General features: G+C 42.1%; 1 protein-coding gene across 4 annotated transcripts in view; it reads right to left on the minus strand.

The window, feature by feature from the left end:
- Positions 1–230: 230 nt before the first annotated feature.
- The window catches only part of FAM241A (family with sequence similarity 241 member A), a 33564-nt gene continuing 19481 nt past the window's right edge, over positions 231–14313 (minus strand). The window contains exons 1-3 of one of the 4 annotated variants that reach the window (XM_040557095.1): positions 6895–6914; positions 6215–6296; positions 231–4035 (exon numbers count right to left, since the gene is read on the minus strand). In XM_040557095.1, the coding sequence (XP_040413029.1) occupies positions 3790–4035; positions 6215–6296; positions 6895–6899 (333 nt within the window). In that variant the 5' untranslated portion in view covers positions 6900–6914 and the 3' untranslated portion in view covers positions 231–3789. The other 3 variants (XR_005819954.1, XR_005819953.1, XR_005819955.1) reach the window with 3 other exon arrangements.

Consider the following 14313-nt stretch of genomic DNA (forward strand, 5'->3'; position numbering starts at 1 on the left):
TGCCATTATTTGTTAACATCTAGTTCTATTTTTGCTTTCCAGCATAACTTGCTGTACACTCATCCATACAGACATGATAGTTTATTCAGCTCTTGTCCTGCAGCTCTTTCTCCAGCAGCTGCAAGTGAACTATTTCAGCATGTATTTGAATGCTGCCCTGCTTCATCTGGGCCTACCATGAGATTTGAAAGGAGTCAGCCTTGAACAAAGAACCACAAAGAATTTGGTTCTCGTTGACAAGACTTTTTATTACAAAGAATAACAAAGTGCTTTCCATAGGATTCATTTAGTACAGAGCTTTCAAGAAACGTGAGTTTTGCTTTTTAGATGACAGTTTCAATGGGATGAGTTTTCAGTGCAAACAGGGTCCTCCAAGATTCTCCTTCGTGCAGTTTCTTCTCTGTACACAGTAGTTCAGACATTTATGCATTTGGCAGGTGTGAAACAGTACGAAAGAGTCCATCCTTTAAAAAACAGAGGTTATATAAAAAGCTTTTCATACGTTACATTGACCAACAGAAATTATATCATTTGTTGTTTAATGCAGATTTAGGGGACAAAATTCCTTCATACAGTCCCTACACCCAGGTGCATCCAGGTACTTTCAGTTCCGATAATCATATATACCAATATAAACATACAAAAGTGACTTTTTTAAAATGAACCTTCTGCTTTTTAGCTAGGGACATTCTTGGAATGCCTGGTGCTCCCACTGCCTTCAACTACATTTGGATGGAAGGAAGAACACAATTCACCCATTTCCTCCTCACTTTTGGCACAGGTTTACAATCAGATTTCTTATAATCCATATAAGCATCACTTCACTGCATTCCATTTTCCACTATTTGCGTCTGACTGTATCTCAGTCCCCTTTATTCCTTATGTCTCTTTCCCTGCAACTGGCAGGGAGATAGTATAGCAATAGCTTTAAAAATAATAATAGTAAAAAAGACTATGCAAGTTCTTATATACAATGGAATGTATGAAACCAAAAAGGCAGACAATGGAAGGTGAAGGATATCTTCCATGCAAGGCTTGTTTTCTTCATTTTCTGTCAATCTAACTCCATTAAGAGAACTATTCTTTCGGGTTTTAAAAAGTTTAAAAACTTCTACGAAAGACAACATTATTACCCACAAGAGAAACAATGTCAAGTATTCACTGTACACAACTTTAGTCCAAAAGCTACCTTTCCGTACATCACAGGTATAGAGACACAAACATGAAAAGAGTAACTGAAATGACTCCATGAGCAAAACAGCCACAGTGATGAATGTAACAGAAGGTTACATGCATATAAACAATCTCCTCAGCTCAACACTCACACCCTTGGTTCATTGCTCCCCATTCCTTACGTACAGTGCAAAGTCACCACTTCAAGAAAATACTACATGCCGTGTCACAATACAGCGTCTTCACACAAGTGCTACTGCAACGAGGGTATCACATCGACACTTTCCCACAGGACAAAAGCAATTGGATGAGCTTCTCTGAACAGTAATTTGATTATGGGAAGAAAGGAAGGATTTTATTTTAAATGACAAGATGCTTTTGTAGAATAGCCCTTATACAGGAGAAGAATACACAAAAAACCACCATTGTAGCTATACAAATATGCAAAGGTATAAACACATGTTCTGCTTTCTAAAGGATTTGAAGCAAAAACCAGAGTTTACCCATAGGCACTTGAGTACAGAGCTTCCTGCCGTTGAGTTCAGTGTGTACTTGCTGACTTGCTGTTTGCTTTTGGACTTGCAGCTGCGAATAACAACCCCCTGCATCTAGGAGCACCTTGTGCTGCCAAACACTTCCCTGCCATCAGCGTGACTGTTTAACCAGGTGCCATCCAAGCATGCCCCAGGCCTCTTCCCACAGCCATGCAGTCACACCAGTTCACCAGAGCCTCCCGATCCACAGTCAAGGTCATCAGAGCCGGACAGGAGACACGACTCCTCACAACACAGCTACTCATTAGACCAGCTGAGACATTTCTACAGGTGGCATTCAGGCACGTAAAGACTTCAAAGGAGCCAAGTGCCGTAAAGTTCAGAGCACTAAACAGCAGTTAGTACACCAACAGGAAAGTCTGTAAGGACTGGGGCCAAAGGCCCTGGAACTTGAGCCCAGCAACCAACGCGATCCATACTGGCATAAAATCTGCCTTGTGAATCCAGTTGCAGGGCTGGGACCATAAGGGAGCTACCCTTAACTTCAAAAGTCTTCGGAAAAGACTTAGCATTTTGAACTAAAAACTATCTGTTGTTGATCACTGCTAATATAAAAATGTTTAGGGGAAAAAAAAATCAAAACAAAACACTGCAAAAGCTTAAGTAGTTTTCTGTAAATTTCACAGCTGATATTATATCACTAAATAATGTATAATTTCATTCTGCCATAGATGAAGTCAACTTTGTAATTAAGTTAAAAAGCAATGTACAACAACTAAAAGCAACGTACAACAAATGTTAAACTTGTAGCCTATTTAGTAACGATTCTGTCTCATTTTACTATTTTCCTTTAAATGAGCACATTCAACTCACTCTGAAATACTCAATACATCCTTGGTGTGGCTCCTAGGGAGCCAGGGAGAATTTTGCACCTACTTTTGAATATATACATATATCTATATCTCCTATTCTCATATTTGTGTTGCCCATGACACCCACCTATAGATACGCATTTTACAGATACGCATTTTATTGCCTATTTTTGAAATAAATCAATTAAGACTGCTAAATAAAATGACCACTTGATTTCAACTACATTCTTGTCCTGCATGAGGAAACAAGCCTGATTTACTTATGCACACAAATCTTCTCGCCCATGTTGGGAGCACAGTGCAGCAGATGAGGGAAGTGTTAACAGCGCCTGTCGATTCCCTGGCTAGTTGTTCAGACACGTCACGCAGGACCCCAGAGGAAGCAGACAATATTCTAATTGCTGTCTGGAATGGCAAATTCCCAACACTGCAGTTATAACTACCTGCAAAGTCCATGAATTAGCCAAATATTTGTCTTCAGAAGGAGGTGTGAGGGGAAAAGCAAGATTAAAAAAAAAAAAAAGCAGCAGGAGCTGAGTACATTTCCAAAACCAAGGCAGAGCTGCATTAGACCATTTGGCTAAATGGGATTATGATTCCTCCCTAGCCCTAAACAACAGCTGAAGTCTCGTGTGAAGTCACCAGCATTAGTATAAAAGCATTTTTCTGGCATAGCTTGCTTCCTGGAGGAAAACTTGGTATAAACTGTACTGAAGCAGAGGTGCTTTCATGTCAGGAAGCTGTGTCCATCTTCTGACCGTTTGTCATTGGAGGTTTCTTAGCAAGCCTCCCTCGTGTGTATCTACTTTTTCAGCAACAAACTAGCAAATTATGCAGATTCAGAGAACAAACAGCACACAGCCCTCCCGGCAATGAAGCAGACACTCACATCCAGTGCCCTCTTCAAACCAGACAGGAAGTTTTCACTATGCAAAACAAGAGCATTGCAGGGTGGGGGATAAAAAGCCAGTACTCGGACTAAGGCCCCAAGGGTGTAGAAAAGGGTACATTACTCTGGACACCATTATATGAAGAACGGCTCATTTTTTGCCCTTCAAAGCTGTAGTAGAACTACTGACTTTGCTTTGAATTGATAATTTTAGTTCCCCTCATCCCAAACCTCAGAAGTTCAGCAAAATACAATTCAAAGCTTTGCAACTTTTGATGTGCCACCCATTTACTTAAACATACAAATCCACCGAGATAGTGACAGTGTTTAAATACATAATCCAACAGGCATCTGCAAAACCTTATTGTTGTACATAAATAATGACAAGGCACAGAACAGCAACTAGTCCAAGAGCCTGTAAGCCAACAAACCAGAGCATGACCCAGAAGAACATAATAATTACGGGTTCTACTATCCGTTCTCCAAAATACATCCTTGTGAAGCCTATTCTGATAAGGCTTTTGTTTAGTTCGCCGAAGAGAGTCCCCATCTTTTTATAATCATCTATTACGGGTTCTGCGGTGTGGTTTCTTTGTTCTTGTTGGACCTGTGGACAGAATACAAAATTAAGGAATATATTGTACAATCAGTTCATATTACGATGATTCATGTGAGCAAGGCTCAGCAGTTTATATTTTAATGCATAAACATAGGATATACACACTATAATTTACTTCTTAGATCAAGAAGCTGAAAAGGCTTTGCAGCTTGTGACTTGGGTACAGCGTGAAGGATGAGACTGCCTGGTCTGAACTCAGGACACATAAAATAGTGCAGAGAAAATAGTGCAAGGCGGGCGTGGGAAGACAGACCGAAGTGGTGGTACCAGGAAACACAGCAGAGAGAGAGAAAGCTCTGCAGCATTCCCAAAATGAAAAATGATGGGGCAAATTCACAGCACGGCAGAACATCTTTAGATGAAGATAGCACGGTTCACGGCAAAAACCATGCGTCAAAGGCACTGTTTCAACATGTGTATTGTAACTAGATTAGAGAGCTTGAAATCCCCTCTGTAATTCCCCAACGTCCAGAGATGCTTTGCACAAAACCTTACCGCCTTGTGTTTGGGTATGACGGGGTGAGCACACTTTCAAGATGATGAACATGAGTTTGTTAATCCTTCCATTAGGCAGCAATGAAAACACAAACAGCAGCTACTCATCAATATTTCAGTCAGCTGATCAATAAGTCCAACAAATTGCCTGTAAACCCTACGTGCAATTAGTCCACTCCTGGATTCAAAGCACATGTGCATCTTCAATTACATCTCCAAGGATGAAAGCCACTCTGCGTCCCTGGTTACACGGCACAGTCTCGGTAAGAAACAGAAACCCTACTCCACAGCAGCACCGGGCTCTCTGTTAGACAGCAAGACATAAAGTGAATTCCCATTCCCGCAGCAAACAAACCAGTGCCTTTTTTTTCTAAGCCAAACTTCAGGCCATAATGTGTAACCCTCTGACCAATTGAACGTTGGGCCACCACAAATTCTACTGGGAAAAAAAACACAAACAAACAAAACAAAAGCCTGCAGTCCCTCAGCTGTGTGTGCTTGGGTAGTTTCTTATTTGCATATTCATAAAGATTTTGGTTTAAGCTTTGGCACTGAATCCCAGAAAGGGAGGGGTGCAGGAAGCCTGAACAGTAAGGAGTGTTGTATTCAATTTCTGTGTGTTTCTACAGAAGAGTCTAACCTTGGAGAATCGCAGCACTTGACATTACACACCAACAGCCACCCTCCTTTCCTCTTTTCAGCCTGCTTCTCAAGCACAGGTCATTTTTTCCCCACCTCAGTGGATATGAAACCTCCATTTTTCAGCATTTTGCCTTTAATAGTGCTAATAATTCAAGCAGCTATTAATTTCTCTTTAATTCCAGCGTTTCAACATCAGTCTCTCCAGGAAAGGTAGAGCCTCTTTGGTAAGTAAGCCCAGGCCTGCAGGAGCAGGCTCCGAGTGGCAGGGTGCTTGCTGCCCTAGGAATGAGGCATTTTCATAGCAGCTCTCATTCCTCTCCTCAAAGAGCGCAGGGAGACAGAGCAGAAACGCCGTACTATTAGCCTAAGTGGTGAATTGATCGCAACAAGTAGGGAAAAGAGAAGGTATGTGTTGGGAAGGAAACATCCATCCTCTGGGACGGCAAAGGAGAGCAGAGAACAGCTCTCGTCAAGTGGTACAGAGACCACGCCTGAGAGAAACATCTCATGCACGCAGAGAAACCACTACATGTGCCTGAGAAGTAGCTTAAGCGTCAAGCTAGCAGCCACTGCAACCAGGAGAGGAAAACCAAATTAATAAGCAAATCCCTTCTGTGGCTCTGGGTTACTGACAGCACTCCTCACCGTGCTGGAAGCCTCGCCCAGAGCGACTCGGGGGAGCTCCAGCTCCACTTCACCTGGACAACCTTTCCTTCTCAAACCAGGGTGGATTCGTGAATCCCTAGAGCAATTACATGAAGCATGCTTCTAGGCAAGGAGACTGAAGAGGACGTGCTGAGGTACAAAACAAGTGTCAAGCCATTTTTCCAAATATTTTACATAGCTTACAAAAACTTTCAGAAGGATTATGGGAATTTGCAAAATTTCAAAGCCTACTACAGCTGATCCATGCTGAGTATGTCTTGCTTCAGGCAACTCAGCAAAAAACAAGTGCAACTGAAAACAGATGATCCATTGTAAAACACAGACGGCATATTTTTCTTCATTACTGCATATTCATTTTACATACTGGACATGTAGGTTTCTTCAGAGGTGGAACTAAAAGAAGACTATCCGGGCAAGCATCAGTAATGTCACAATACTCCAAATTGCTACAAGAAAAAGCATTAGAAAAGCTTTTACCACTGCAGCTAGTTCTTCTCTTATTAATTTTCAGTGAGACAGCAAAACTGCGTACAGTTATACAGGTGTGCCCGTATCTCTGACCACATCCTCAGAACCAAATATCTCCTTTTTTTCCTAAAGTACTTTTCCAAACATTTTTAGATGGTGGCTGCCTTCAGTAGGTACACAGCTCCCTGTTGTCTCAACTCCCGCTGGACTAAGTCTTGCTGAATCAGCCTGCAGCTAGAAAGACATTGCCACAGAAGAAAAACATAGGAAGAGAGATGTACTGACCAGATCCCTCTCCAACAAAACAACACAAAGCTTTCCCATTAGAAAGCAAAAAAAGTTTCTGTTTCAATGTCGCTGTTTTAAAAACCAACAACCCAGACTTGGTTTCCTAACTTCATTTTTAAGGATTTTTTTGCGTATAAAGAGGGAGCAGAGGGCATTTCTTTACCTGCAACAGCTACAGAGAAAGCAAGCATTCAAGGCTTTACAGCAGCTCTTCCCCCGGTAGCTAACAAGTGGGGTCACCACCAGACTTTATTTGCCAAACTGCAGGAGGTAAGGTAAGAGATCTACCTCATCTTCAGTGATCTGCTTGCCTTTCCTCACTGTTTGAAATACAGTAGCAATGGAGAATTTCGGAGGGGATGTGGGAACAGAAGCGCAACCAGAGATACAAATGGATGCACACCCAAAATACCTGCTAACAGAGAACAGCAGCACTGTCTTCCCAACGTCTCTCCCCTCCTCACTAAATACAAAGGATTATTCCTGAAGGATAGAACAGAATGGCACTCTACTGCTTGAATGGAGCTAAAAGCAAACTATTAGAAATGCCAATTGAATTTGTTTCCTAACCTAATGTTCCTTATCCAATTGCTGTAATGAATTACTGTTTACTGTAATTTAAATAAATTTTAAACGTAAGTGATGCTATTTTAGGCTTAATGAGACCATCAACGCCATTAAGCAAATTACGTTAGTATATTTCTTTATACAAAGGTACAGCTGCTGCATATGGCTTCACTGCCTCAGTTTCCTTTTCATTTTATATTCCTTAAACGCCTTCAAATGAATACTGTGATAATTCTGTTTTCTCCTTTTCAAATATTTAGTGCTTGGTTTCTACCTTGACCTGAAGTTATTTACACTTAAACACAGAGTTCTCACGTGGAACGAAAGGGGAAGTGCTGGTCACGAGCCCACGGCACTATCTACAACGATCCGCTTTCTGTTGTCTCTTCAGATTTTTGGTGTTATAAAGTAAACCTCTGTACTCAAAATGAGGTATTTTCAGCTGTAAAGCTGTAGTTGACTGCCTCTCGCAATTTACTGGCAAGAAGGCAGGACTTGAAGATCCAAACCTGACAAATCTTACTACAGGAATGCTGTAACCAAATTTTACCCAGATGCTAAAGCCAAATGGCTCAGGGCTTTAGATGTTCTAAGGAGAACCTGTTGAACCCCTCCCTGAGGCAGGATGCCAGAAAATGACCTTTTTATTTTTTTCAGAATAAAAGTCTCTGAAGAGCCCGCAGAGCATATACTGAGCACGAGCTCTGTCAGCCTCCAGCGCAGTGTGTGCTCCCAATTCCCTCAAACACTGCTGAAGAACCCTCCCATGTAACGGGACGTTTTTCTGACCTAGCTTTAAAACAGCAGAAAAGGTAAAGTCAGCTCAGCCTACTGAATCCAGTGAACATCTGGCGGTGGCTTTACCAGTCACGTTTGTCATCAACATAACCCACGAAATTATACGTATGCTGACCACTACCTCAGCTTACGGCAGACTTCCATCATGTTCACTCAAATCCAAGCTACCGAAGTTCAGGAAAGCCCATGGGACGTCTGCGTTTTCCAGATGACGAGCAGGGGCCGTTCGCTATCAGTCTGGCAGCAGCACCTTTCCTGAGCTTACCTCATGCAGAGAAACACGAGGTCCTGTAAGAACATAACCCTCCCCAAAGAAACCACCTTTGAAAAGCTTCACCTGCATTCACTAGGAGAGAAGGATAAATTTAGCACTGAACTTTTCACAATCCTTTAAGGCACCTCTTAAGTGTAACATGCTCAGTTCAGGGTCTTTTTTTCCTCAAACTGCTGGGAGCACTCAGTGCCTACCACTGATGACTTGCAGACTGTATTTCATTGCTTCCTGAGCCCTCGGAGGATGCAGGTCAGGAACAGGTCTGGAGGGGACATGCACCTGCCCAACATACCTGGTTTGTTTTGTGTGGGGCGCGCACACATGTAAAAAATCCCGAATAACTGACTTGAGTCAAATAAATAGATGAAGCTGAGCAGCCTCTGTCCTGTAGCAGGATGGAGTGGATGAACGTAAGGAATCTATTCCACCTGAAGAATCAGTTTTTTTTTTTTTAATTCAACTACTCTGAAGGTACAACATTCAAAACAAACCAAGTAACATCCTTCTTCCTATTTCTCATGATTAATGAACTGAAGAAGTCCTAAGAGCCTTCTGTTGCTCAGACACCTTGAAAAATTCCCACCTGCACTCGACTAAGCAACACCACCAGGCTGAGTTCAACTCTATCAGCTCCTCGTTGTTTGCACCAGCTGCCCAAAAGAGCATTACACAAATGTGGGCTCCTACAATGGAAGGGAAAGAAGCCTCATGGACCGGGCACATAATTGCCCTCCATGTGCTGTGGATGTAAATGGTTGTGAAATAGCTTGTACAGTTTGGAAAAATGCTGTTGGGCTGGTGGGGAAGAAGAAAAAGAGAGGGAAGTAGGAAAAAGGTATCCATCGAGTTCACCTCAAACACAAAAGCAGCAGTGTCTCCAAACCGTTTCCAACACGCCTCAGATCATAACCGGTCACATTTACTGTTATAAAAGAAAAAGAGATGGCATGTTTAAGACAATTATTTCCATGTTAGATAGGAAAGAACCCCCTTTGGAATTTAGTAACAAATGTGTTTAACAACATCTAAATGAAACATTAAAAATTTGTAATCAAGAAATTCGCTATCATATATACACCTGCATTTTTTTTAAACATAAAAAGTTTCTTCTGCAGTATTTAAGTTCTCACGATCTATTTTCCTCCACTCCTGTCTATTTTTACTGCAGGGAACAGGTGGTGTGTCTGACAGCTGAAGCCCACTCATACTTCAATGTCAAAAAAGCCACTAAGACATGGCTTTGGCAACATGCGTACCTCCCGAAAAATACTCCTGTAGTTTTGAAATCTAGACACTAAAGCACAGAAAAGACATCTTCACAAAGTCATCTCCTTTCAGAGATTGCAAACTAAAACTGAAAATACTTTGAGCTCAATCTTACTCAAAAATACGAGAAGCAAGCAAGCAGATGACAGAGGCTATGCCAGAAGAAACCACAAGCTCCCTTTCCCTCCAAAATAAGAGACCAGCTTCTGTGCAGTGCAACCATGGCACACAGCTGCTGCTATCTGATGGTTGCCAGCCACGTAAGTCGAGGAGGAATGAAATACCCAATTTTCCTTATATTCAGGCAGCTGACTGCCCAGTGTATTGCCATGGACAGACTTTTAAAAATGAAATTTGCCCAAGAATGGCAAATAACTTTACTGGAAAGTTTCTTTTTTTTCCTTCCTTCCTCTTGTATTGTAGCGGGAAGCAAACTGCATCCCTGCGTGATATTCACTCGCACGTAACTAATGTTTAGCGTGTGACCTTGTAACTAAGTGGTAAAAACATCTTGACACTCAGCCAGCAGACTATTAAGAAAACACACTTCATTTAAACTGTCTGGAGAACATCAACCCAGGCTCATTTCTCCAGGTTAACTTTAATCTGATATGTAAATATTAAATATTAATAGATTAGAAAATGAAGGGGAAAAAAAAAGTCATAAATCACTCCCAAACGAAAAACAAGGCAGTGGAAAAACTAAGTTCAATTTGTTCCTAGGGTGGAGGGATGGGGGAATGCAACAAACATAGAGGAAATCTTAATACTAGAGCTACTTTACAATAGCTATCAATAACAGTACCATCCTGTAACAGGGAGTTTCAATGAAAACTTGCAGAATGAAGATTGGGTTAATGTTTGTTTCACAGCAAGAACCTAGACACCATTTACGAAGTAGAAACAAGATGTTTCTATAGAAACAAGCAACAACATAAGAGAAGCAAGAGCGATGTATTAGCTCCCCCACTATTTCGGCAGCAAACGTGAGAGTGGTGCACCCAAACACGTGTACGGGAGGTCAGAGGAGAGGGTGCCTCCCCTGGCACGGAATGCTGCCGCCTGCCCATGCCCTTCCCTTGGCTGCAGAAGGCACTCCTCCTGCTGTCCCCGTGACCCCATCCCAGCCGTGCCCTGATTTCTCTCAGGGACCAGACCAAAAGTCATTTCCAACCATCTTTGCCTTGCACCTAGCCACAATGTCCACAGGATTTTGTTTTATCAAGGTTTCCCTGCTCAAAGCGGTCTGCTTGAGCCAGCAGAAGGTTGCAGTCAGCTGTACGGTCAGCCTGGTATTAATCCTCTGGCTTGTGAAATGCAGCAATGGTTAGTATTTCCTCCTAGGGAGGAGACATTTCAGTTTGCTTCTTTCTCCAGAATACTTTTGTTTTTAACAAAGTAGGATCTTCATATTATTAAAGCAGAGCATGCTATGCTACCTAGTGCAGGTGCTACAAGTACATCTGAAGGCTTGTTTTTTCTTAAAACACTACCAACGCTCAGAAAACCCAATAATGATTTTTAGAAAGCTATTACTGTGTAGTTATGAACCTCTGCAATAGAGTTAAGTCTCTAGGAGATCCAGAACAAATTTTGGAATAAGCCCTTCCTGCCAGATATTGCTATTTTCAGTTTGGAAACAAATCCCAACAAGGGCAAGCAGGAAAAGCCTACAATTTTCAGCTTTTTCATCTTGGTGCAGAATAAATTAGAAGTTTCTAGCCTTTGGCACCACAGTTGCCACGTGCTGACTTGTAACTGAAACTAAGTAGTTCCAGGCAATATAGTATAGATCTGTGGTGCAGTCAGTGTGCTACAGGACAATGAAACGTTTCTATGAGAGAGACCATGATGCTGTTGAAAGCACCCTCTAATTTTGTCTCAGCTGATTCTTTCCATCCTGGAGAAATACTAGTGATACAGTATACTGGAAACTTACTCAAAAAGTTCAGGACTTGAAAACCTTCAGCTAAGATATCCATACATATTCAACATAATTCTCGATGGGCAACACCAATTTTTTTTTTATATAATAGTTCTTCTAAAGCTGAATCCATCTATTAAAAGGTAAAATACTCCATTTACAGAGATAAAATGCTGTTCAAAATAATAAAGCAACCCAAAAAGTCAAAAACACAGGTTAATAAAAGGGTGACCGTAAGCTAATTTACCTACGTGTGAATACACACATCGCATATTAGCTCCGCATTTAGATACCATCTAGGAGGATGGTTTTGCTTAGCTGTCTGACAACACTTGGGATTCTGTTTATCTTCAACCAGCTCAAGGTGGAAATCTTAGCTTCAGCGAAGCAAACCTGGAATTTTGCCATTGCCCTCAACTTAAACAGATTATAAGAGGGTAAACCCATTACAGCCTAGACAGAACATTCTCAGCACAGGTTTATCTATGAGGAAAAAAAAAATAAAAATATATATATATATATATATATATATGTATATATATTTTCATGGAATTTCTTTCTCCTGCAAAACAGTTTGATGACAGACGACTACTGAAAACAAAACTGGTCTGGTGTGAGCTGAGCAGAGATTTCATGCTTGCCCCGGAAGTCTCCTGAGCCCTGCCTTTACCAGCATCAGTTACAGCTGACAGTTCACAGAGTCATAGCAAGTCAGCCACCCTCATTCACCCTGCTTTTAAAGCACGAGAATTTACCTGCACTGAAAGCCAACACAGGTTGGCTTCCAAGTCCCTATAAACACTTCAGGCACTGTGACTGCTGCTAACGCTACCTCATGTCCTACCGTAATGCGGGACTTTTGCCTCACCTTTTGTTATCACACACCACCGTATATTTCACCCTTCTACTCCCATTTCGTGGCTTACCCTGATAACATTTACAATATTGTCACACCAGCAGTGTAATAAAAGAACGGTGGAAGAAAACAACCCTGGTTCCGCAGTGCTTCAAAGTTTAATCATTCTCATCTTTGCATGCAAACCTACAAAGAATATTAATCACATTATCATCTGGTTCAGCTTTTAATCTAATTGCTGAAGCAGGTAACTCTACAGCCTATTGCAGTAATGAATTCCACAGGCCATGTATGACATCTAGTAACACACCCTTTTAGTCTTTTAAAAATGTACCTCTCACTAACTTCATTAGGCAGGTTCTTGCTGTCCTTACTGTAATAAGCTTCAATACAATATTACAGCCAGAGGGTTTAGCATTTCATAAATAGATTTCCTAGAGACTATTCTCAAAAAAAAAAAAAAGTGTATATAGTATTATTTATGTCCTGCTAATCAAGAAGGTATTATTTTAGAATTATACCAGTAGGTAGGGTCTTACACAAAGTGAGTACATTTGGGAGGAAATGGGGAAAAAATAAAATAACCCCCAGGGTACCAGCCCCAGGTCATCACTTAAAAAAAACCCCTCGTAAAAGGCCAAAGGATTTGCTCTCGTCTACTTCTTTACTTCAAGATAACCTTGGCCTTTCTGCTTTTTCTGCTTTTCTTGAAGCCCAAGTTTGCAACAGATCTTGCTACTGCTAACTCCAGATTCTCCTTCCCCATATACACATAAAAATAAAACACTCATATTTACAAGTTATGATTACTTTTACTATTACATAGTATATTTCCATGGTTATATGTTTTCATATAGTTCATTATATATTTTTAAGTGAAGGCAATTGATATTCCTAATTTCTAAATCAAGTTTATTATTTGTCCCAGTGCAGGCACCCCAGTATGCAGAAAAAAAACCCCACCACACACTAACAACAGTGGCACATTTCCAGTAAATGGAAAGCATTTCCTCCCTTTTTCTCACAGCCTATTTAAAATCTCTGCCTGGCTATCCAAATGCGACGCCTCAACTTATGGGAAAGTTGGCCGCTCGAGCGGTACCTTCGCCAAGTTCATTTCAAAACACTTAGCAGCAGGGCAAGTGGTTCTCCAGCCTGAATGGCCTCCTGCTACACTGCTCCTGCAGCCGCACCAATGCACCTGGAGACTCCCCTGCTTCATGAGGGGCCAAGGCCTGGAGTAGTGACAGCCGAGACCAACCTGACGGTGGCTTTGGTGACAGGAGACAGCACCAGAGCCGGTCAGTGTTTCCAACTCACCTCCCACAGCATCCCGCTCAAGGGCTGGCACTGCTACACCTCTCAGCATGTCCTGCCCAACCCCATGTCCAGGTGCCCTCCTGCTCTGCCCACCTTTGCCAGGGGAAGGGACCAGAAAGGCGCACAGGCTTATGTGAATGGCCACTGAGAAAAACCTCTTGTGTCCATCAGAAGTGGAGTGCTTCTGGCCATCAGTGCCACTAGACGCTTTCAAACGCTAAGCTATTTCTAGCTGTGAAAAGGCTCATTTCTGGTTCAATGCAGACAGGGCTAGCCTATACAGACTTTCAACAGAAGTAACTATCAAATTAAAGAAATCTGTCTGAAAGTTAGTTCAGGATGTACTCCAGCAGCTCTGCTTGCTCCGGTGTAATTACCTGCGATAATGCATTTCTCTTCCTTGACTATTCTCAAGGGGTTTAGAGCAGCTCATTACAATTAAGTATTAAAAATAGAAGTTAAAAAAGAAAACACAAACATCAATAAAGGTGCATTAAGAACAGTGATTTCGAGCCAGGGGCCGAGCCCTGCTCTAGGGGGCAGCAGGGGCTCCATGCACGGGGACGGGCCCCCCCCCAGAACGAGCCCAGCGGTGGCCCCGGGGCAGGGTGGGTGTGTCGAGGGGTGGCTATCTGTCGAGGGGTGGGTGTCGGGGTGTGGGTCTCGGCCCTAACCCCCCGCAGCCCCAGCCCCGCCACCACC

This window comes from Cygnus olor, chromosome 4, assembly GCF_009769625.2.
Source record: "Cygnus olor isolate bCygOlo1 chromosome 4, bCygOlo1.pri.v2, whole genome shotgun sequence".
NCBI lineage: Eukaryota > Metazoa > Chordata > Aves > Anseriformes > Anatidae > Cygnus > Cygnus olor.